Source organism: Panthera uncia, assembly GCF_023721935.1.
Source record: "Panthera uncia isolate 11264 chromosome D3 unlocalized genomic scaffold, Puncia_PCG_1.0 HiC_scaffold_8, whole genome shotgun sequence".
In the NCBI taxonomy this organism is placed as follows: Eukaryota; Metazoa; Chordata; class Mammalia; order Carnivora; family Felidae; genus Panthera; species Panthera uncia.
Genome location: NW_026057586.1, coordinates 23,866,530 through 23,890,949, shown reverse-complemented (window position 1 = coordinate 23,890,949; position 24,420 = coordinate 23,866,530). Strand labels below are relative to the sequence as shown.

Here is a 24,420-nt window from a genome sequence, read left to right as displayed (position 1 = left end):
AATAAATCAGACCATTCTTTATTTACAAACCGCCCACCCAGAAGTGAACTTCTACAGTTTGGCTTGTGTCTGTAATTTTTTTAAAGATTTTATTTTATGTATTTTTTTTAATTTTTATTTGTTTTGAGATGGGGGTGGGCAGGGTGGGGGTGGGAGAATCCCAAGCAGGCTCCATACTGTCAGTGCAGAGCCCAGTGTGGGGCTTGAACTCATGAACCATGAGATCATGACCTGAGCCAAAACCAAGAGTCGGACACTTAACCGACTGAGCCACCAAGGTGCCCTAAGATTTTTTTTCTTTTTAAGTAATCTCTACACCCAACATGGGGGTTGAACTCACAGCCCTGAGATCAAGAGTTGCATGCTCTACTGACTGAGCCAGCCAGGCATCCCAAGTGTCTGTAATTTTTAGAATCAAACTTAAACTCCTAACAACCAACTGCACATACAACAACATGTATGAGTCTGGCTGCATTATGCTAATGGAAGGAATTTAACCTCAAAAAGCAGCTATGACTCCATTTATAGGACATTCTGTACAAAGCAAAACTAGAGGACAGAAAGCAGTGGTCGCTAGGGGGCTGGGGGAAAGGCAGGTGACCAGAAGGGGACCTGAGGGGATAGTAAGGAGTCCATTTGGGTCGGAGCATTGAGATCGGGGAAGCTCAGTGTCATTTCCTCTCTCCCTGCTTCCCTCCACCAGTTTGAGGCCCTACTCTGAGGAAGTATGTGCCACAGAGGAGAGAAAACTGCTGTCATAATTGCAGGCTCTCAGAAGGTTTCAAACATTTAATAAATCTTTGCTTAACACATAAAGAGAGTCTAGATGTTGATCAAAAGCTCCTGGGTATTTGGGCTTCTTAAGTTTTCATCTGCTTTAGCCTGGGTCTGTGATACTTCTTCAGTCAGTAAAAAGGACAATTCAAATGCTAAATGGGGGGTTCCATCAGCAGATAACAAGACCATCCCTAAAGTCTCCCATGGTATCCCCTCAGTCTGAATTGTCTCACCTTGACCTCAAAATGGGTCTACCTTCTCAATTTAAAGAGACTGTTCCAGGTAATCCAAATGGACACCTCACAGGTTACATTGTGGGGTAAACGTTCTGAATTATGTAGAAAACAATTTCCAAATTGCCTGGCTATATTTTCCATTCTGTGCTAAAACACTTATGTCATCACCATATCTTGTAGGGAAGGATTCAATCCCAGAGCACAAATCACTGAGCAGTGGCTGAAGTCAGCTAGTACATCTGTCTGCCAAAAAGACACACTGTAGAACTCCCAGAATCCTCTGAGCCAACCAAAGCTGTGTCCACTCTGCCATTTAGGGCTGTTTCCATATGCTGTTCACCTGCACCCATTACGAAGCTGGCCTTATCCATTTTCAGCAGGGGCTCGGTGTCTCTGACATTGTAGCCACATTAATTCTACTCATCAGCACCAAAGTAACTGGCTTGATTTCAAATGTGGGGCTATTCAGTCACTGGATAAATGAAATTCCAGGTTCTCATCATTACTCCATTGATGGTGGTAATGAACTTGACTATGGTTCCTATTTATCCATCTTCTTACTAGATGAGGGCAGATTTGTTCTGCATGGTTACATCAAGTTGGGGTGGGAAAGTATTCTTTTTGAAATATTGGTATGTTGCCTCCCTGTCCACAGAAGAGAACCCCTGGGCCTCAGGTAAGTTTCAACAGTGAAGGGATCCAGAAAGGGGTGCTGCCTTCGGATGGGGAGAGATCCTCGAAGGAGGTGCTTGGGAGAGAGGGTATCTACACATGGCTGATCATCAGAACTGGGTTTTATTTGTCTTCCAGGGTTATCTGTCGGAAGGGTTGGTAACTAAGTGGTACCGCTCACCACGCCTGCTCCTCTCCCCGAACAACTACACCAAAGCCATCGACATGTGGGCCGCCGGCTGCATCCTGGCCGAGATGCTCACGGGGAGAATGCTCTTTGCCGGTAAGTCACTAGCCATGTCATCTGACTTCTCCTCTAGTGGCGTTCTGTAAAAAGGGCAAACTGAGTGCAAAAAAAGAAGAAGAAAAAAAAAAAACAACACAGCATGCCAATCACAAAACATCCTGGTCTTTCTCTTTAAAATGACCTGTATGGGGTCATCTGGGTGGCTCAGTCGCTTAAGCGTCCAACTCTTCTTGATTTCAGCTCAGGTCATGATCTCATTGATCCTGAGATCGAGCCCCCGCCTCTGACTCTGTGCTGACAGCGTGGAACCTGCTTGCAATTCTCTCTCTCTCCCTCTCGCTCTGCCCCTCCATTGCTCTCTCTCTCCAAATAAATAAATAAACTTAAAAAATTAAAAAAAGGAAATTACCTGCACAGCCTTATGGAACTACTTGGAGGCACCTTATTATCATTTCAGGCAAAATACTGGAGAGGCTAAAAATAGTCTACTGAGCACAGAACTTTCAAAATCAAGTGACTACTTATACTCAGACACCTTGAGATTGACTCCTGAAAACATCTATCCTACATTTTCAGCCTCTTCCTCCTCTCTCCCTGCGACTGTGAGCAGTCGGTCTGGAGTGTTCATTTGGACAGGGGCCCCTCAGGGGGCTCCCAGAGTCCCTGAGCTGTCCTCCGTGGGGGCAGCCAAAGGGGCTGCTTCAGAATAGAACCTGAGCTATAGGCACTCGCTGGGGCAGCACCACAGCATCCACACGTGCTTAGTGCTACACAGGGCGTCGTTGGGGGACATAGAAGGGCCCCACCATAGGCCACCGGCTTCTGGCAGATGGGAGTCCTGTAGGAATTGGTGGTAAAGGGAGGGCCCTCTGAGCAGCTAGATGAGTCTGGGGACTTCTTGAATTTGGAGAGTCTTGGTTAAGGATTTAACCCGTAGAGGTAAGTGGAAGGGGTACTCAAGCAGAAGGGAAAATAGGAGCAGTGGAAATAAGAAGAGTCTAGAGGTCCAGGGGGACAAGGAAGAGAGAGACCTGAGCCTCACCAGCAGTGCCACAGCGCTGACACAGCATCAGTGTCTGGGCGGCAGGAGTTGTGAGTTCTGAGACTCATAACGTCTGAAGCTCCTTAAGGACGAGCTTCCTGCCTGATGCCTGCCAGGAAGAAGATGCTCAGTAAGTCATTATTGAGTGAATGAATGAAGGAGCGAATAAATGCCTGACTCCACTCCTGTTCCGCAGACCTGGCATAACCTGTCCTCCTCCCACTGCCTGAAGGAGTGAGCAGTACCACTTAGTTCCCAAGACGCATTCCAAAGCCAATTTGTTATTTCTGAATTTCCCCCTCCTCATTGGGATCCTCCTAATTGGAAACCAAAAGGTGAGGCTCAGTCCTGGTTTTAAAATCATTTCCTTTCCCAGCCTGTGAAAGAACATGCAGAGAGGCATCTGGAAAGGGGACTTGGGAAGTCTTGGACCCGGCTTTTAGCTCTGGCTGATCAGTCTATATCAGACTGGTCCATTCCAGAAGCAGAGACATTTGACAAAGCCAAGCCCCAGAGATGGCAAGCAACCTGCCCACAGTCACACAGCAAGTTAGTGGCAGAGGGAAGACCAGAACCCAGGTGCCCTGGCCCCCGGCCCAGCGCTGCTCCCACTGTCCTGTGCTGCCCCTCCCAGGCCTCCTAGAACCACCTGGGGGCTTCCCTCACCCCAGCCACTTGGGCAGCTCCCTCGTAACCATCTGGTATTTGGCTCCCCAGGGGCCCACGAGCTGGAGCAGATGCAGCTCATCCTGGAGACCATCCCCGTGATCCGGGAGGAGGACAAAGATGAGCTGCTCAAGGTGATGCCTTCCTTCGTCAGCAGCACCTGGGAGGTGAAGCGGCCGCTGCGCAAGCTGCTGCCGGAAGTGAACAGCGAAGGTACCTCCGCGGGACAGCCAGGCCAGCACCCTGGAGGCCGTGCTCTGGCTTCACCCTGCGGGGCTGGGGGGGCGGTCTCCTTCCAAAAGGACGGAGCGAAGTCCTTAGACGTAGGAGCCAAGGCCACTCCACTGCAGCAGGAATCTGCCCTAGCTACTTCCAGGCTGAGCGTCACTGGCCCCTGGAGTGCAGCCATCAGGCCCCCATCAAGGCAGTCGTTAGTGGTCTCCCATAGTCTACCCCTGTTTTTGCTTCCTTTTCCTTCTCATCCTCATCTTTTTCACTTGCCTTCCTTCCTGCCCTGCTTCCTCTCCCTTTACCTTTTCCCCCTTGATGATGTGGTGCAGAGAATGTGAGATTTTTTTTCTTCATTTTTATATTTTAATATAATTTATTGTCCAGTTAACTAACATACAGTGTATACAGTGTGCTCTTGGCTTCGGGTGTAGATTCCCATGATTCATCGCTTACATACACCCAGTGCTCATCCCAGCAAGTGCCCTCCTCAGGTGCCCACCACCCATTTCCTCTCTCCCCCACACCCCTCCCCTCACTCATCAACCCTGAGTGTGTTCTGTGTATTTAAGAATCTCTTATGATTTGCCTCCCTGTCTGTTTGAAACTATGTTTTCCCCTTCTCTTCCCCCATGGTCTTCTGTTAAGTTTCTCAAGTTCCACGTATGAGTGAAAACATAGGATATCTATCTGTCTTTCTCTGACTTATTTCACTTAGCATGATACCCTCCAGTTCCATCCACGTTGTTGCAAATGGCAGGATTTCATTCTTAGAGAATGTGAGTTTTATGAGCTTGAGACCCAGACCCAGACTCAATTCCCAATTCCATCAGTGAGTAGCTGTTTGGCCTTGAGCAAGTTTTTTTTTTTTTTTTTTTTTTTTTTTTTTTTTTTTGGGGGGGGACAGAGAGAGACAGAGCATGAACGGGGGAGGGGCAGAGAGAGAGGGAGACACAGAATCGGAAACAGGCTCCAGGCTCCAAGCCATCAGCCCAGAGCCTGATGCGGGGCTCGAACTCACGGACCGTGAGATCGTGACCTGGCTGAAGTCGGATGCTTAACCGACTGCGCCACCCAGGCGCCCCGAGAGCAAGTTTCTTAACTTCTCTGCATATCAGTTTCCTTAACTATAGAATGGGTATAATGATATGCGTCACATAGGGTCATCATGATGAGTAAGTAAAACAGAATTTGTAAAGCCCTGGGCATAGGATAGTTACTCATCAACTTAAATGTTAACATTATCACCAGGCCTCATACCTGCCAGAGGCTTCCTTAGGAGACCCTTCTATTAGGTAGGATACAGGTTCAGCCAATTGTAAGAGAGACCCAAATTCTTAATGATTTAAATGAGATTCATTTCTTTTTTAAGAAAAACGAAGTTAAGGGGTATCTGGCTGGCTCAGTCAGTGGAGCGTGTAACTCTTGATCTCCCGGTTGTGAGTTTGAGCCCCACATGGGTATAGAGATTACTTAAAATTAAATATTTGAAGAAAAGAAAAGTAAAAGGAAGTTACGAAGTTTATTTCTCTCTTATTTAATAATCTAAAAGCAAACAGTCCAGGCCCAACATGCTGAGCCTGCTATACAAAGTCACCCAGGGGCCTAAGCGCCTTCTATCTTATTATTCTGCCCTCTTACCACCTGGAGGAAAGTAGGGAAGGAGGGCGGGTCCCCTTGCCCTTAAGGTCATGGGCCAGAATTTGTACACCTCACTGTCACTCTTGTTTCGCTGGCCAGAACTTAGTCCCACAGCTCTACCTTGCTGCAGTGGAAGCTATAAAATGATATTTATTCTGTGCCACTTTGTGTCCTTATTACAAATTAGACCATCAGGAAAGCACTAACAATGTCTTTCAGAAATGTCCTTGGCCATGATCCCCATTCAATCATAAGCTGCCTCAGTTTTCCCTTCATTAAAGGAGAAGAGGGATCATTTGATTCACCACAAACTAAGACTCAGCCCATGTATATTTACTTTGAGTCCTAGGCCCCTGTAGAAATCCCACCACAAGACAAGAGGTGCGTTTACCTCTCGGGAATTCTGGATCAGGGACGTGTCCCCCATGTCCACACACATAGCAGCCCCTCGGGGACTTGGCTCTCAGAGTGGTGGGCTTTGTCTTGGCAAAATCAGAGTTGGTCCTGGAGGGATAAAGCGCCTCACTGTCACTGTCATCAGCAGCATCCACTGACGTTTATTAAGCCACCAGAGTGCTAGGGGTGGAAGTTCAGAGACACAAGAGGTGGTCTCGCTGGGAAGACCAGGAACACCTGCCAGGGATGAGAACAAAGACTAAGGAACACATCCGAAGGGGCCGGCGGGAGCCCTGGGTATTTGGGGAGAGGAAGGGAGCCACCACGCACCGAGAGGGACAGAGAAGCTGAACCAGGGGACGTGGTAAGGGCTCACATCGGCTGGACGAGTCACAGACCCGGCGGTAGGAAGTAAAGCTGGAGAGGTGAGAAGGACTGAGACGCTTAGGAGTTTGGACTCGATCCCGTAGCCAAACAGGTGTTCACTAAAGCTAGGCTGGCCCCACCCTCCCAACGTGCCAAAACTCAACTCCAAACAAAATTCTCTCGCCTGCCTCTGGCCGTGAAGAGGTCTCCAACTGATCTCTGGCTTTAGGAGGAGATGTCATTGATACGAAATACCAGTGAGAGAAAGGGCGTCAGGCCCCCCTGCCCCGAAGAGCACTTGGTGACCCCCAGTCACTCCCTCTCCTGTACATTTGAGGCCCCGCAGGCCTGGGAAGAAGCAGGGGTGTCTCTCTGGCTGTAGCCCCCAGAGGCTCAAAGGACAGTCTAGTGACTCTGTCCCTCAGCATCTGACACAGCCATCTAGCCACAGGCGCGGGACAAGGGAGACAGTCCCTGAGACTGTATCGGGGCATCAGTTTTGAGCTCCATTTACTATAAGAAGTAATTATGTCATAGAGGTGCCTGAGTGGCTCGGGCAGTTAAGCATCTGACTTCAGCTCAGGTCACGATTTCATGGTTTGTGAGTTCGAGCCCCACATCAGCCCCGCGTCAGGCTCTGTGCTGACAGCTCCGAGCCTGGAGCCTGCTTCAGATTCTGTGTCTTCCTCTCTCTCTGTACCTTCCCTGCTCACTTTGTCTCTCTCTAAAAAATAAACATTAAAAAAAATTTTTTAAATAAAAAAATATATCATAAGTGACAAATGTGAAGAAATCTAATATCAAAACAAGTAAAAGGAGAGCTCTGGCTGAAGCAGAATTGGGGACCTCAGGGCCCTGCTGACCTGCCTCTCAGTCTCCAGAGCTGCCCCTGAGAATCCTTCTAGAACCCCTGGGGCTCTGGGAAGTCCAGTTTGGAGTCTACTGGGCCACAGGCATGTGACAAAATTGTACAGAAGTCTCATATTAGAAATGCCTTCAAAACATGTGGGGAGATTGAGCCCAGAGGAGAGGAGTTGGAGGGGGGTGGGTGGGTAGGGTTTCTACGCTGAGGCAAAACTAACACTGTGGCAGATAAACCTGGAACCTCCCAAGTGATCCTGCTAGCAGTGTATGCATGGCTCATCTCAAGTCCGGAGAGAGTGGGGGAGCCTGGGGCTCTGCCCAGGACCCAGGCTGTCAGAAAGGTGTCGCCATCTTTAACACACAGCTTTCAAGGTCCCCCTGGACACCCACTTTTGGTCGAAGCCAGGGGAAGAGAGAGCAGAGGCTCTTGCAAGAGATCTTTATGCATGTGGCCTGAAAGTGGGGTATCACATCACTTCCACCCCCCCCAAAGGCCCCCATCACACAACCACATCAAACTGCAGGGGATGCTGGGAGATGTGGGCCAGCATGTGCCAGGTGGAGGGAGGGGGGCTTGCACAGGACCCGGCTGCTGCTGCCTTGAATTGTGAGGGAACCAATCATGGGGAAGAGAGAACATGCCGACACGTGGGAACCACAGAGGGCAGAGCTAGGCTTAAGGGCGGAGGTTAAAGGGGGGCAGCTTTGGGTTAGATATAAGGAGGCTCTAATATTTGGGCTTCCAGAAGTGTGTGGGCACGTGCTAGAAGACGACTATCAGGGAGAGGAAAGAGGAGACTGATTCTTAGTAGAGTGCGTGGAGTGGCCCTTTCCAGCTTCAGGGTTTGCTGGGTGCTTATCAGTAACAGTGACGATGGTGACGATGCCTGCCCCTGGTTAGAGCTTCAACTCTCTCCTCTCCTTGTCAGAAGGTCCAGAGTAATAGGTCGGGCCCAGAGAGGGAGGCGGCCCCAAGAGGGAGAGACTTGCCCCGCCTGGAGCCAGGCAGTACCAGAGCGGGGCTGTGCGCTGCGGTGCCCGATTCTTCCCAGCCCTGGCAATCTGTGATGCTCTCTCAGGTCTGGCAGCCCCGACCCAGAAGCACCCCCTGAACCCCAGAGCACTTGGCGGTGATCAGGGTTACTGTTGCATTACTGATCTTTCCGTCTAGGGTTACAGAGAAGTGCCGTGTCCTCCTGGGAAGCCAGTGACCTTCTGAATCCGTCAATTTCCTGAATCATTGGTGAATCTTCCTGCAAAGAGACCCAGGCTGGAGTGAGGGGCAGGGTCGTGGTGCTGGCTGAGGTCCTTGAGCTCAGCTGCATTTCTCCCTTACCGTGAGGGCGGTAACACGATTAGCCAAGTCATGATTTAAGTGGGGCCTCCAGCACCCAGAGGTAATGCAAACCTCCAGAGAGGTAGACCTTGCCCTGAGATAACCCAGAGCAGAGCCCACAGGGCACATGGCTGGCCCCACCACCCTTGGGAGAAAGGACACCAGTACCTGTGTGCAGAGCTGATGCTTGGCCCGTGCACACCCACACCACTCCCCCCCCCCCCCCATTGGCTGCCGGTATCTCGATGTACTTTCATGCTGGTTGGCAATGAGCCACTCCCCAAGGCTTCTGAGTGTCCCTGCCTATCCAGGTTCCAGCTGCCTAGGATCTCCCCTTGATCTAGTCCCTAGTCCCCAGAAGGGCTACAGCCTGGTGGCTAAATATTTTTAATATCAAGCCTGCCTGCCCTTGTTTGTCAAACCTCCAGGGGCAATATGTCGTAGAAGGACTGGACTCAGGAGCCCTGGTCCTGTCCCACCTGCCACACTTTCTCAGTGACCTTTCTCAGTGGAGGCTTGTCACTGCTGGCACCTGGGAGCCATAGGCTCCTCTGTCCACCCCAGCAGCATGCAACCCCCACCACATGGGAGTGGGCGTAGAGATACCTCAGGTCCCCCCAACACCACAAGTGGAGCCACCTCTGAAGTGTGTCCCACGCTGTCTCCTAGAGGATCCCTCCCACAGCAGAACCCAGCCCCAGGTGACCACAGGAGGAACCTGCTCAAGGGCACACCTTGTCGGGGCTTCTTTCCCACTCCCCTACCAGGGCTTCCGGGATCACTACCACTGAACTACCTACATCCCCACCCCTGTCTCTGGAGAAATCCACCCTAAGGCAGAGTTCTCGCCCCAGGCCTTCTCTAACCAGCAGTGACTTTAGGAAGTCACTTTACCCCTCTGGGCCTCTGTTGATTCATTTGTGAAGTCAAAAATCAGTCTCTGCTCTGAATTTGTCACTGGATCGTGGTGAGGATCACAAGAAAGAAAATGGCTAAAAAACTTTTTACAAAAGGGAAAGTACAAAAACAAATGTCAGAGAAGAGTCGCATTCTCTGCGGGCAGGGCAATGAGTGACCTTCGTGTCCTGTTTTGCTCCCCACAGCCATTGACTTTCTAGAGAAGATCCTGACCTTTAACCCCATGGATCGCCTAACAGCAGAGATGGGGCTGCAGCATCCCTACATGAGCCCATACTCGTGCCCCGAGGACGAGCCCACCTCACAGCACCCCTTCCGCATCGAAGATGAGATCGACGACATCCTGCTGATGGCCGCCAACCAGAGCCAGCTCTCCAACTGGGACAGGTGCAGTTCCAGAGGCCTCCAGCCCTGAAGTCTAGAATCCACGCTCTCATACTCCCATTTCTGTTTGGCCCCCGTGTTGCGCCATGACCTTTCCCTCCGTCTCCCAAGCTCTAGAGCCCACGGGTGCTTTCTCCAACTTAGCCTCCTGCCTTCTCTCCTGTCCCCAGGTGTTCCCAGTAGATGAGCATGTGTGGGTCGGGGACCTTCCTTGGTGCAATACAGCCTCCACCCCTTCCCCCCCACCCTGGGTATACTGGACACAGGGCTCCATACAGTGTTCTGCAAGCATTTAAGGAGCACCCATCACTGGAGCTCACTTCTAGCGGAATGGGAATCTGCCCTAGCAAAGTACGCTGCACCAGTGCACGGCAGGGCGACCATGGAAAACTTACTACTACACAACACTTTTGCGTGGCTCACATCATTTGCACCTCCTGACAAATGCCACGAAGGGACATGCCATTATTATTAGTGCCCACTGACATATGATGAAGTGACAGCCCAGAGAGGTTAGAGTTGAGCGTCTTGCCACACAGCTAATAGCTACCTCGTGTGGGGCCTCCTTGGTCTGCCTCTGGGTCAACACTGCTGAGCCATCACAGGACTCCTTCCTGCCAAATTGGGCTCGCCCTCAGAATCCTCCCCAACGTCGTGTGCCCGGAAGTCACTACCAGTGAGTGATTCAGAGGAGGGTAGAACACACACATTTTTAACAATCTCTGTGCAGGCATGTTATGGTTTGTTAGGTCCCTTCCTGTTCTGACGTGGGCTCAGGCAGCTAAACATTTGGGCCTCACCATCTGGTAATCCTGGGAGGGAGAGCCGAGAGCTGCTCGGTTTAGAAATAGAAGTCGAGGGCTTGCTTAGCAGCTAGGACTCCGAGGGGCCCTAAGTGGGAGCCCCGCTGCTGTGGGAATGTGACAGCTAGTTACATAAGTGACAGATGAGCTAGTTCTCCTTTTCAGTCATTTGACAGATGATCGGTTTCAGGTTAAGGAGGCACCGAGGGAGGGCCAGGGCAATGTTGCTATTTTGGGACAGGTTTGTTGGTTTGTTGTTGTGGATTGTTGTTATCAAGAGTTGCCAGCAAATAGAGATTAATGAAGACTCTTCCGACCGCTACCCCCCATGCTAGTCCCGCCCTGACTGTGGTCCCTCAGCCCCTCCCCCTCCACTCCACAGCCTGTGAGGGCCCAGAGGGGCGCATCCCATGCTTCTCATGGCTGTGCTGCAGGGTTTCTCTGGCCACTGCCCAGCAACTTGGACTGTTTCTAGACCTGACACGCTTCTGCTCCTAACTTGCCCCTAATACCCACCTGAAGGAGAGGCGCCAATCAATGGCAGACTCCTTCCTGCAGGCCCTCCTGCTTTGTGCAGATGGCTTAACCTTTAAACACCAGCGTCCTCATCTGTAAGGCAGGGTGATGATACCAACTCCACAGAGCCGCCGTGAAGGCTTCAGAGAACCAAGGTTTGGCCCCTGGCATGTAGCAGCCAAGGATAAGGGTCTTCACAAGCTCTTCCTCCTAGAAATCTCTGCAATTTCCAGGCCCCTTGTGCAAGGAGGCAGTGTTGTGTTCACCTCTGGGAGTGACTCCTGCCCTAATGGCGTTGCTGGGAGGGCGGGCGGGCAGTACCGGAGCCTTCCTGTGCCTCGCAAACCACATCATGTGGACTGCTGCCATGCGTCTGCCCCTTCGCAGCCAAATCTGCCCATCCTTGGTGCGTTGGGTTTGAGCACTAGGTATCCTGTACCGTGAGCAGCTGGCCACTGCCTCCTCTGTGCTCTCTCCCTCCACATTGTTCTGCATGGAGTACCTGGCAGGGGAAGGAGAGGGCCCGGCCTGCACACTGCCCTTCGTTTGCTCTCGGCCAGCTGACTTTGCTCGCTGTCCGTGGCTGCAGGGCAGTTGACAGAAGGCAGAATTCCAAGACCTTTGGCCTCTCCTGAGGGTGTCTATGATCTTTCCACAGATCCCATCTGCACTGCACGGATGCAGGGTGCTGTGGGGCATCCAACCAGATCCACTGGGGCGAGAGTTCTTAGTCCTGGCTGTACCTCAGAATCACCTGGAGACATGTTAAAACCATGCTGATGCACCCCCCTGCCCCCCCGCTAGACTTACTGAGTCGGAAATGGGGGTGTGGGGTGATTCTAATCTGAGCCAGGGCTGAGAAGCACTCATGAGGGCCCTGCTACTCAAAGTGTGGTCCCTGGACCAGCAGCATCAGCATCACCTGGGAGCTTGTTAGAACCACAGACTCTCAGGCCCCGCCTCAGAGCTACTGAATCAAGAGCTGCAATTTAATAAGGTCCCCAGGTGATCTGTGTGCACCTGTGTGCATCTGTCAGCATGTGAGGAGCACCGCACAGGTGGATGCACTTGCAAATAGATTCCATGAGGACGGGGAATTTCTTGTTTTGTTCACTGCTGTGTCTGGCAATGCCAGTGCCTGGCAGGTGGTAAGGTGCTCCAGAAATACCTGTAGGGTATTGAATGTATACCGAAGAATACAAGGGTTAAGCCAAACAATCAGCCCCTCCACCTGAGTGCTGGAGGCTCACCATTACCTTGTCCCATCACTCTCCTATCTCGGGAGGTGGGGGTCACAAGACTCGAGGGACAGGGAAGGAATGGAAAGGCCGCCTGTGGGTGGCAGACCGGGATGAGGGGGCTGGCTCCCTCCAGGAAGCCAACTCACCCGAGGTTGGACAATCACCATTCTGTCCGTCTGAACCTTTGCAGGTACCCTGTGAGCCTGTCATCGGACCTGGAGTGGAGGCCGGACAGGTGTCAGGACGCCAGCGAGGTACAGCGCGACCCGCGCGCGGGATCCGCGCCGCTGGCTGAGGACGTGCAGGTGGATCCGCGCAAGGACTCGCAGAGCAGCTCCGAGCGCTTTCTGGAGCGCTCGCACTCGTCCATGGAGCGCGCCTTCGAGGCCGACTGCGGCCGCTCCTGCGACTACAAAGTGGGCTCGCCGTCCTACCTGGATAAGCTGCTGTGGCGCGACAACAAGCCGCACCACTACTCGGAGCCCAAGCTCATTTTGGACCTGTCGCACTGGAAGCAGGCGGCCGGGGCGCCCCCCAGTGCCGCGGTGGCCGCAGACGCCGGGCCACGCGAAGACGAGCCGGCCAGCCTCTTCCTGGAGATCGCGCAGTGGGTCAAGAGCACGCAGGTCGGCCCCGAGCGCGCCAGCCCACCCCCCGACAGCCCCGAGCGCCGCCTGTCTGCCTCTCCACCGGGCCACCCCGCGCCCATCGACGGGGGCGGGAGCCCCCAGTTCGACCTGGACGTGTTCATCTCCCGCGCCCTGAAGCTCTGCACCAACCCGGAGGACCTGCCAGACAATAAACTGGGTGACCTCAATGGTGGGTGCATCTCTGAGCACCCTGGCGATCTTGTGCAGACAGAGGCCTTCTCCAAAGAAAGGTGGTGAGGGGGAAAGGAGCTCCAGGCCCCCTAGAGGAGGCCCCCCCGGGGAAGCCGGGCTTGGCAGGAAGGGGTGCCTCCCTGGCACCACCACTGCCCCTTCCAACCCTCTCTGCTGCCTTGGGGTTAGCAGAACACAGGAAGGATCCGAGGAGGGAGAAGAATGTCCATTTCTTAAACTGCCTTAATAACTAGCCTTTAACCTCTGGGAGCAGGTTTGAACAGGAGCCTAGTTTGGGGGTTGATCACTTTCCCAGCAAAGAGTGGGCCCTTCGTTTTATAAGTGGCGGTGTGTGGGGAAGAAAGGTGTCTTAAAGGGCAGTCGACAAGCCCTACCACCTGGCTGGGTTCCGAGGAATGTTGCTGGTATAGTGTTGAAATGATCTGGCCTAACAGACGAAGGACAGTGAGGCCCAGAGACACCCAGTGATGTGGTTATGCTTAGGGCCTAGTCTGTGTCAGGGCAAGCCTCGAAGCCCAGTCTTCAAGCCTTGAAGCCTAGGCCACTGTCTTCCTCGGCTGGGGTTCCCTCTGGCTTTCCAATCAGAAAACTTAGTCTAAGATGTTTCTTCCCTGCCCATTACCATCTGACCTAGTCGATCGTTCATTCAGAGCAATGTTTCTTATATTCCAAAATTGGAAACTGAGCCAGTTTTACCCTAGTCACCAACCATATATTTTCTGGTTCCTCGAGGACTTAAATATTCCCATCTGCCACGCCCCTGCATTTGCCTCACCCCTGTGTGATCTGAAAACCTTGTTTCAGATCAGACCAGTTTGGGGTCTGTAGGTACGAGAACTCATCTTCCCTACCTGTGCTCACACCTCCTCCAGAACTCCCTATGCACTTTCCTGACACACGCACGGATGCAAGTTCACAGCCCCAGGTCCTAGAGGCTGTCATTCACAGGTGAGTTTGAAGACGAAAGTTCCACGAATCCCTCCAGCCACATATCCACCCACATACCCCGAACCCACTGGCAGACATATACAGAACTCCTCTCCCAGCCTACCCTGGAAACTCATGTTCTTGGCATGAATTGCTCATTTGGAGGAAACAAGGCGATGAGGTGCCTGCCATCGAGCGAATGTGTTAGGAGAGAAGACTTCACATGGGACCTATCATGTTTCATTAATACTGCCCTTGATTTTGATCATCCGTTTAGCCTTGGCAAAGAGCAGGCCCTAAAGAAATGCAGGGAAAGCAAGTGGCCTTGGGGACAAGGAATCCAGAAAGGACGTGAAAGGCAACGTGCCAACAGCGGAGGTCCTCGGGAGTCGGGCACCAGCATAGAGACCCCGAGACACAGGAAGGGCTTCAAAACAACCAGGCCGCTCCTAGTGTAGGCCAGGATGAGTCTGGACGATGCCCACCCGGAGGCGTACTCCCACGCGGGGCCTGGGGTGATGGTGTGCAGGCACAGCGAGCCCTCTGAGGAAGCCTAGTCCATTCCCTGGAATGCTCTGCCATTCCCACCACTGGTATTCTGCCTCCCCCCAGGAACCCACCCCCCAAAGTTACCCACAGGAAGTCTAGCCAGTCTGGAAGACTCCCCCGCATTGGCCTTGGTCTGTGCTCACCCTCACCTCAACAGCACCTTAAATCTATCAGCTAACTAGGAGTTGTACATTGAAACCTGCAACACGTTAGAAGCTTATATTTAAAAACAGAATTAATCACACTGACCAATTTTTAAATGGAAAAAATGTAAATACGAAGTGTTTGGGTTTCTTTCTTTTTTTTTTTTTTTTTGAAAGAAAAGGAAATATACACCACTTCTCATGTGCCATTTGTCCTCAGAGAGTGGCTTTACTTTTTTTGGTAAAGGAACAAGCTGCTGACCTTGACCAGGAGTTCATAATAATTGTTATTATAGAGGAATTGTTATAACTACTCATGTTTTAAAAATATCTATTAAACTTGATCAGGACGGGCCAAATAAAGTTTTATTGGAACACAGATTCCTTTATTCATTTATGGATTCTCTCATTCATTTATATATCATCTCATCCTGTCTTGGGCAGTGGGTTGATTCACCGGAGCCCGGGTGGCTTCTTCCTGCATCCCCGAGGCCAAGGTTTTGAGGGGTTGCAGTCAGAGCGGAGGGGAGCAGAGAATCTATACAGATTGGTAGTCAAGGAAGTGATTCCAGAATCACCTGGCTCAGGCCTGGTGTCCATACTGTAGATTTCAAACCATATCTCAGAGTCAATTGCAATCTCCTGACCAAGGCTGAGCCTTTTGTCCAGTCACAAAGGTGCCAACATCATGAGATTTGGGGGAGTCAACACCCAAAAATACCTGCCCAAGCCACATTTCGTAGATGCCTGAGAATCCCCCAACTGAATTTCACCCCTTTATCATGCCTGTGTCAGACATCAGCCCTGACCTCATTTGTTATTCAACAACTATAAAATAGACAATAGAGAGGTTTTTTTTTTTTTTTAATGTTTATTTATTTTTGACAGAGAGAGAGAGGAGACAGAGCACGAATGGGAGAGGGGCAAGAGAGAGCTGGAGACACAGAATCCAAAGCAGGCTCCTGGCTCTGAGCTGTCAGCACAGAGCCCAATGTGGGGCTCGAACCCAGGAACCACGAAATCATGACCTGAGCCAAGTCAGATGCTCAACCGACTGAGCCACCACAGCACCCTGACAACAGGGAGCATTTTTAGAATTCGTTTATTTCTGTTGATTTTTGACTTCCCTGAAAGGCCCTTGCATCAAAAGAACTTTCTACTGTTGAACTGCATTTGAGTCAAGAGGAGCAACCCTATTGAGGCTGTCGTGGGATTCTCTCCAAAACGTCAGTGGACACTAACCATCTCCTTGCAGGGTGGATGGGAGTGAAGAGAGCACACGGGGCCGGGCCAGAGTCCTGGTTGAAATTGTACATGAGCCTTGAGTCCCAATTTGAGGTGCTGGTAGAATGTGGGAAGTAGGGTTTGAGAAGCCCCAACAGTAAACAGCACCAAAGGAAAGAAAAACTAAGAGGAAAACAGACAACTGCAGTTTATCCTTGAACAACCCGGGTTTCAGCTGCACAGGTCTGCTTATATATGGATTTTTTTACAGTGCAGGACTATATATCTATTGTTTCTTTCTTATGGTTTTCTTAATAACATTTTCTTTTCTCTAGCTTACTTTATTATAAGAATACAGTATATAATACATACAAAATACAGAATATGTGTTCATCGACTTTATGGTATGGGTGAGGCTTCTGGACAGTAGTTAACTTTTGGGGGAGTCAATAGTCATATGCAGATTTTCAACTGTGTTGGGGGGTCGGTGCCTCTAAGACCCGTGCTCAAGGGTCAACTGGTCATCCATTCATTTGCATATTGTCTGACCCTGTCTCCTACAGTGGTGTGCACAACACTTCCGACACTGAGTTTTCCACACCAGACGGTTCTCCAGTCCTCTGCACACTGACGTTGGACATGATGTTCTGCCCCTGCAGATAGCTGCTGCTTAGCTTGGGGTCCGATCCGTATAGTAAGGAAAGGGGGATGCGGCACTGGCTTCATTTCCTTCAGAAGCAAATCCCGAGACAAAAAAAAGTCAAGTGCAAGGAATTGGAGGGTGGGAGGAATGATCTCAGGAGACGCTGACAGAACGTTGGGGGAATGAGGGGGCAGGGAAGGGAGTCAGTAAAGGCACAGGCCACCACTGGGGGAAGGAGGAAGAGTATGAATGACAGACTTGTGGCTAAAAGCAACCTTTTTTTTTTTTTTTTTTGGAGAGAGAGAGAGAGAGAGAAAACGAGTGGGGGAGGGGTAGATAGAAAGAGGGAGAGAGAGAATCCCAGGCAGGTTCCAAACTGTCAGTGCAGAGCCTGGTGTGGGGTTCAAACTCACAAACTATGAGATCATGACCTGAGCCGAGGTCGGACACTTAACCGACTGAGCCACCCAGGTGCCCCACAAACCTCCTTTTCAACAATTGTTTCACCTTCTGTCTCCCAGAGCTGCTAACAAGTGGACCATAAAAGGTTTACATCTTCTCCACTTTAATTCATGGGCCCAAAACTAAGAGCTTTAAAAAAAAAATTTTAATGTTTATTTATTTTGAGAGAGAGAAAGAGAGCGAGCGAGCAAGGGAGGGGCAGAGAAAGAGACAGACAGAATCCAAAGCAGGCTCCAGGCTCTGAGCTATCAGCACAGAGCCCAACACAGGGCTCGAACTCACGAACTGTGAGATCGTGATGTGAGCCGAAGTTGGACGTCTAACTGACTAAGCCACCCAGGCGCCCCTAAGATAGAGCTTTAAATGACTGAGAAATTCCTTTACAGAAACAAGGACATTGTGAGCCATGCTGAGTTGGTTAGTGCCGTTGGCATTTTATCAAAGTATGATTGTGGGGGTTCAAACAGCCATGATGATTGGGCCATCACTGAATTGACTTGGTTCCCTCAAATCAACCCCTGAGACAGGGATTCTTCAGCAAGTGATGGCGGGGGGGGTGATGCCCTAGGAATAGGGGGAGTATGGGAAGCAGATCAAGGCTGAGGAAGAATGCTCAGCAAACACATGGTCTAGGTAGAGACCAGCTTCCACCCAGCCCCACAGAGCTCTCTGGAGCATGAATTGCACCATGGAGTTAACCCCACCTTGAGAAAAAGTGGACAACCTTTGTGCCCCCATGTCAGCTAGTCACTGGTGGCCATTGGGGTGGGGTGGAGGAGCAGAGCCCATTCAGCCAAAGGCAGTTCTCCTAGGAGCGGCTGTGGCCACTTAGCCGCCAAAACGCACAGCAGCTGGACAATGGGTACACTCACGTCATCTGTTGCAGGGGATCTGGCAAGGGTGCCATCTGCATTGCAGGACAGTGTGCTAGGCACCATGGGGGTTAAGAGATAGGAGGAAGACCTACCCCGCTGATTTTTGTGGTTTGGGTGGATAAATGGGGCATGTATGTAAAACGTCTGAGGTGGAAATAAGAGACCTTCTTAGTTGCCCACCTAACAAGCCCTCCGTGGCCCACTTCCAGCCCTTTCATTATTAATTTCCTGCTGTCAACATTCCCCATACTTCACCACTGCTCCCCACCACAGAGTCCTCAAACAACTGGATTGGAGGGTCCCCAAGACCAACCTCCAGATCGATGATCCACTAGAAGGACTCACAGGACTCAGAAAAGCTGTCACACTCACAGTTATCGTTTATTACAGTGAAAAGATACAGATCAAGGGGCACCTGGGGGGCTCAGTCGGTTAAGTGTCCGACTTCGGCTCAGGTCATGATCTCGCAATCTGTGAGTTCAAACCCCACGTTGGGCTCTGTGCTGACAGCTCAGCGCCTGGAGCCTGCTTTGGATTCTGTCTCCTCCTCTCTCTGCCCCTCCCCACTTGTGCTCTCTCTGTCTCTCAAAAATAAATAAATGTAAAAAAAAAAAAATTCTTTTTAAAGAAAAAAAGAAAAGAAAAGAAAAGATACAGATCAAATCAGCCAAGAGAGAAGGTGTGTGGCCAAACTCCACAAGAGTGGAGTTTGCAAGATTTGAGGGGCTCCCTCCCAATGAAGTTGCATGGGGACAGGCTAATTCTCCCAGCAACCATGTGTGACAACACATGTGACATATTGTCAACCAGCGAGTCCCACCAGAGCCTTGTCACCCAGGATTTCTATTGAGGATCAGCTCACTTGGGTAGGACCGTGTGACCAACGTGAGCTACTAAGGGTCCAGCACCCCACCCCAGGTCGAACAACACAATGTGCCCCGGGCCTCAGCTGTACAGAAACACTCTTCTTACACAGGAGACTCCAAGGGCTCAGGAGTCACTCTCAGGAGCCGGTCAAGGGCCAGTCTTTCTGAAGACAGCCCTTCCTTTGGAATGTGCAAGGTTTGAGAAACAAGGACCCGAGAAGTTACCCCTCTACTACACGGTGAATATATTTGTGACATTGAATGTATTTGTGGCTCCTACAATTCTGAAGTTGTGTCAGAGTTTGTTTTACGTGAACGTTACAGCAAAGCTGAAGCAACACGGCTAGGTCTAATGGAGACCTTAAGAATATGCAGCGTTATTAAAATCTAATAATAATAATAACAGGCATGCTGAGGCAGGTGTTGGGCAATCTAACACCTGAGATGCCTTTTCTTGTTAAATCGTGGTCTACTTACAAAAGCCAAGCCTGCTGCCGGGTTTGCAAGCTAGCTAACCATTCTTTCTGTCAGCGTGGTTATTACCACCGGGGTAATTGTGCCACACGCGTGATGGACTGCTTTAGGAAGTCATTACCAGCTCCCGTGAGCTGTACTGGAGCACAGAGCCGAGGGCTCCAGAGTTCTGCGGCTGAGGGAGGTCTCTCTGGTGGTGCAGCTGCCTGAGGAAGGGCCCCACAAAGCAAGAGGCAAAACTGGGAACTGAGGACGTCAGCAGGCAGGCTGAGCCACCCCCAGCCTTGGAGATGGTTTTCAGAGGGCTCCAGACGTGAGAAGGAAGGAAAAGATCAGAGTCCTCACATGTGGCTCCTCCCAGGTATGACTGGAGGATGTGATGTTTTCTTTCAGGTTCCAAGCTGATTAAACCAAGGTGCCCAGATGTTTGGTCCAATACTATCCTAGATGTTTCTGTGAGAGTGTTTTCAGATGAGATCGGCATTTAAATCAATGGGCTTCGAGTAAAGCAGATTGCCGTCATAATATAGATGGGTCTCATCCAGTGAGTTGAAGGCCTGAATAGAACAAAAGACAGACCTCCCCTGAGCTGGAAAGAATTCTGCCAGCAGATGACCTTGGCCCTTCTCTGAGACTCTAGCCTGCAGACCCACCCTGCAGATTTCAGGTTTGTCAGCCTCCATAACTTCGTGAGTCACTTCCTGAAGATAAATCTCTCTGTGTAAATGTACACACACATCTTAGTGATTCTGTGTCTCTGGAGAACACTGATATAAGGGGTTGGGGCTTTACATGTGCCACCTCATTTTAGTCCTCACAACAACTGAGGAAACATGTCCTTAAACCCATTTTACCGATGAGGAAACTGAGGCACAGAGAAATTACATAATGTAGCCAAGGCCAGCGTAACATAAGAGTTCAGAGCAGGGATAACAGAGCCAGGTACTTGGGCTGGGATTCCAGCTCTCCCACGTACTAGCTGTGTGACTTGAGGCAAGTCACTTAACTGTTCTATGCCTCAGTTTCCTCATCTGTAAAATGGGGATAATAATAATAATAATAGCTAACTCATAGAATCCTTATGAGGATTAGGTAAGTTAAAATATGTAAACCACTTAGACCATTACAGTGTTTGGCATGTAGAAAATGCTACATATAAGCGTTTGATAGATAACTGAAACAAACAAGATGATACCCATAGTAATGGTGGATCCACTGAACAACACTTTCAAGGTCACGTGTTCTCTGGGGTTTTCACTACGTCAAACAATGTGGAAAATCCACTTGCTCATTAAGAACAAAAGCTAACAACAAAACACCAGCCCTTGGAGTATTCGCCCGGCGCACATCCTCCCTTCTCTGAGGAGTACGGCCCCACTTAGAGGGGAAGTTTCCTGCATGCAGGTTTGTGCTGTGATGACCTTCTTCCCTGACCCCCTCTATGGCGCCATAGTAGCCGGACCAGGGAGCACACCTGACTCCTGCTGAGCCAATCATACTCTTCCTCCTGGGAATTTAGATTTAAGATCCAGAGATGCCTGTCAGTCTTCGCTGTTGCTTGAACTGAGGACAAGCCAGCTTTGGAACTGTGGGATGACTAGTTTAATCATGTGTTCTTAACCACAGAAGGAGAAGAATAAAGCAGGAGACAGAACTGCCCTGGTGCTGCTCAGGTTTCTCCCGTCCCAATCCCTTGTGAGAACCTGACTGCACCTGCTGCCCCTGGTTCCCATTGGCTCGCCCATGAAGGTAGAATAATGCCCCTCTGTGTGCATCTTCTCTGAGTGGACCCTGTTCCTTACAACTGACAAGGGTTTTGACTCACCTACTTTCCTCTGCCCCAGCCGTGCCTAAGGGAGCCATAAACTAAACACCATACCTGACCTGTGTGTAGGGGAGACTTATTCCCTCAGCATCCATTCATACTTTGGCATAGCATTATAGTGGCTCTCTTGAAGCAAAGCTTAGAGAAACGGGAGGGAGCTGAGTAGTTTTGTGATGTGAAGGATGTAGACAAAGCTCACATCTAGACGAGTTGGGTGAACCCAAACTCAAGAGAGTAATGAATGCCAGGGGGGAGGGTAAGATGTGCAGGGGCCTCAGAGGGGCTACCTCATCTCCTTCGCAGCTCTGCCTAGGGCTGACCCAACCTGGGCAGGGCAAAGGTCAGTCAAGACCGGGAGAAGTCTCTTTGGTTTAGCACATATACAGGGTCTGACATTCTTACTGGGAACAGACATTCAGAGACCAAGGACACCAAGATGTTGGTGTAATTAAACTTCCATCAAAATCTGCAAGCAGGAGAGTTTATCCAGCCAACAAACGTCCCCTGACCATAGGAAGGAGAAGAGCCACAGCTGTTTTTTACCAAATGGATCTCATTAAATTAATTGCATTACCCCTGGACAGCTCAACACTCTCAATGAGTTTTAATAAAATCAGGAGTGTTATAGCAGAAAAAGACCATCTAATGAATCCAGTTCCTCACCCTGGAGATAAGGTTGTAGGTTCAGACAGACTAAGTGACATGGACAAGGTCACATAGCAAGCTGGTGGCTCCTGGCTCATAATCTGCTCTTCCTGCTACAACATGATGTCTTAGGACCTGAGGTGTCACTATAGTTAGCTATCCAAAAACCGCTTCCAATACCCTTTCCCTTGTGTATCTCCCTCCCTAGAGATTGCAAACCTTACTTTCCCAACCTTCCTAGAAATGATCCACAGACATGTGACCCAGTTCTGGTCAATGACAGATAAAGGGGTGTTTCCTGGGAAGCTTCTCAAGACTTAGATTAAAAGGGCATGTTGAGAAGAACACCTTTTACCCTCTGCTTCCTGCTTTTGAATTTGTATGCCATGCTGGAACTGTAGCAGCCATCTTGAGCTCATGAGGCAGCAAGCCAAAGGATGAAACGTCTAAGAGAGCGGACGTGACAAAGAGGGATCAAAAGAGCCTAAGTCCACGACCATGTCATTAAGCTGCAGAACCAGTCCTAGAACTGCCTACATTCAGACTTTTTGTTAAGAAAACATAAATATCCTTAACGAATAAGCCAGTTAGTCTTCAGCTACAAGTTTTTTACTTGCAGCAGAAGGCATCCCAATGAATACCAGGATTATTTGAAGGTCCCTGATTCCTCCACTATGGTGTTTTGCTTCGCTCCTGTAACTATTGCAGTCTGGGCTCCTACAGCTCGGTAGCCTCTTGGTGAAGTGTGACTGTCCTGTTCTCTAACACCTACAGTTGGTAAACCTTTTTACACACTTGTGAACACACTGGTTGACCCCAGGGGCATATTTCTGCATAGCCTTGTGCCTTTTCTTGCTAAGAACCTGGCTTTTCCGAGAGCATTTGAGCAAAAGTTCCGAACCACAGTGAGTGTCTGAGCTCTTTGGTAGACTCTCATACAGCTGTATGTTGGCTCTCAACCCCTCCCTCCATGTGGGGAAATCCTCTTGCATTATTTATTGTGTCCTTAACCTACAGTCCTCCAGCCATCCCAGCTCTGCAGCCTATTTTTTAGGATGTTTGCTAGATACTTAGCCACATTCCCCGCTTTTCAAGTCTTCCTCCCTGGCTTTCAATATCCTCTCCTATCTCCCACCTTTCGCATTTACTGGGGATGATAGACATCCACCCAGAGAAACTCCCACCTGCAACCCCCATTTCCTCATGATTTCTAGCTGTGTTTCTCCTTCAAAGTGCAGGGCAGGAGCAGCTCTGGTGAAAGAAGAGAACACAAGGATGTGTTGCAGGTCCAGCCCACAGAACAACACCCTCTTCATTCTGTACTCCTGCCCTAAGCTGCTCCTTCTTTAGAATAAACATGGCTTATGGGCATCTGAGTGTCTGACTTCGGCTCAGGTCATGATCTCGCGGTTCATGAGTTGGAGCCCTACACTGGGTTCTGTGCTGATGGCTCAGAGCCTGGAGTCTGCTTCAGATTCTGTCTCCCTCTCTCTCTGCCCCTCCCCCACTCGCTCTGTCTCTCAAAAATAAGTAAACATTAAAAAAAAGTATATACAAAAAAAGAGGCATCCCTTTCTCAGCCACTATTTCACTGAGGCCTTTCCTACCTGCTTCTCTTCCCATCCAAATGCACCTGCCCTACCCTTTTGAAGTTCTGATTAGTGGACATTCCCAATCTGCCCTGTCCAGTCCGGTAGCCTCTGGCCACATGTGGCTACTCAACACTTGAGATGTGACTGGTTGGAATTGATATGTGCTGTAAGTGTCAAATACACACCAGATTTCAGAGACTTAGGACCCCAAAAAAGGAATGGAAAATATCCTACTTATATTTTTATACTGACTGCATATTAAAATTATAATATTTTTGATATCTTGTATTAAATAAAATATATTAGAACTAACTTTACCTGTCTCTTTTTAATTAAAAAAAAATTTAAGTTTATTTATTTATTTAGGGAGAGAGCATGAGCAGGGAAGGGGCAGAGAGAGGGAGAGAGAGAGAATTCCAAGCAGACTCTGCATTGTCAGAGTAGAGCCCAACACAGGGCTCGGATCCACGAACTGCAAGATCATGACCTGAGCTGAAACCAAGAGTTGGATGCTTAACCAACTGAGCCACCCAGTCACCCCTCTTTTTACTTTTTAAATGTAAAAAGAGGACACCTGGGTGGCTCAGTCAGTTAAGCATCTGACTCTTGATCTCATGGTTCATGAGTTCAAGCCCTGCATCAGGCTCTGAGATGACAGTGCAGAGCCTGCTTGGGATTCTCTCTCTCTTCCCTCTCTGTCTACCAGCTCCCCAGTTGCTTGAGTGCTCTCTCCCTCTCTCTCTCAAAATAAACAAACTTTTTGAATGTGTCTGACTAATATAAAGTGTTTCAGTTCCACAGGTGCCCCGCATTCTACTTCTGTTTTTCCTCCACATTCTGTAGGACAGCACACCATGGGCTAGAATGCCATGGGCTGATTATGGTCTTAATCCTTTTATAATAATATTTCACTTCAGTCAGATCTCCATCTTCTTAAACTAAAGGCATGGCCCTCACACTAGAACTCCAGGCCCCATGCAATCTTTGTGGGGCAGTTCACTTTCAAATAAAATCAAAGAT

At 50.0% G+C, this 24,420-nt stretch overlaps 1 protein-coding gene across 2 annotated transcripts in view; it reads left to right on the top strand.

The window, feature by feature from the left end:
* The window catches only part of MAPK4 (mitogen-activated protein kinase 4), a 52,484-nt gene extending 39,264 nt beyond the window's left edge, over positions 1-13,220 (top strand). The window contains exons 2-5 of one of the 2 annotated variants that reach the window (XM_049620002.1): positions 1,824-1,968; positions 3,692-3,853; positions 9,575-9,776; positions 12,524-13,220. In XM_049620002.1, the coding sequence (XP_049475959.1) occupies positions 1,824-1,968; positions 3,692-3,853; positions 9,575-9,776; positions 12,524-13,220 (1,206 nt within the window). Of the gene's footprint in view, positions 1-1,823; positions 1,969-3,691; positions 3,854-9,574; positions 9,798-12,523 lie in introns of both variants that reach the window. The other variant, XM_049620001.1, reaches the window with a different exon arrangement.
* The last annotated feature ends 11,200 nt before the right edge of the window (positions 13,221-24,420 follow it).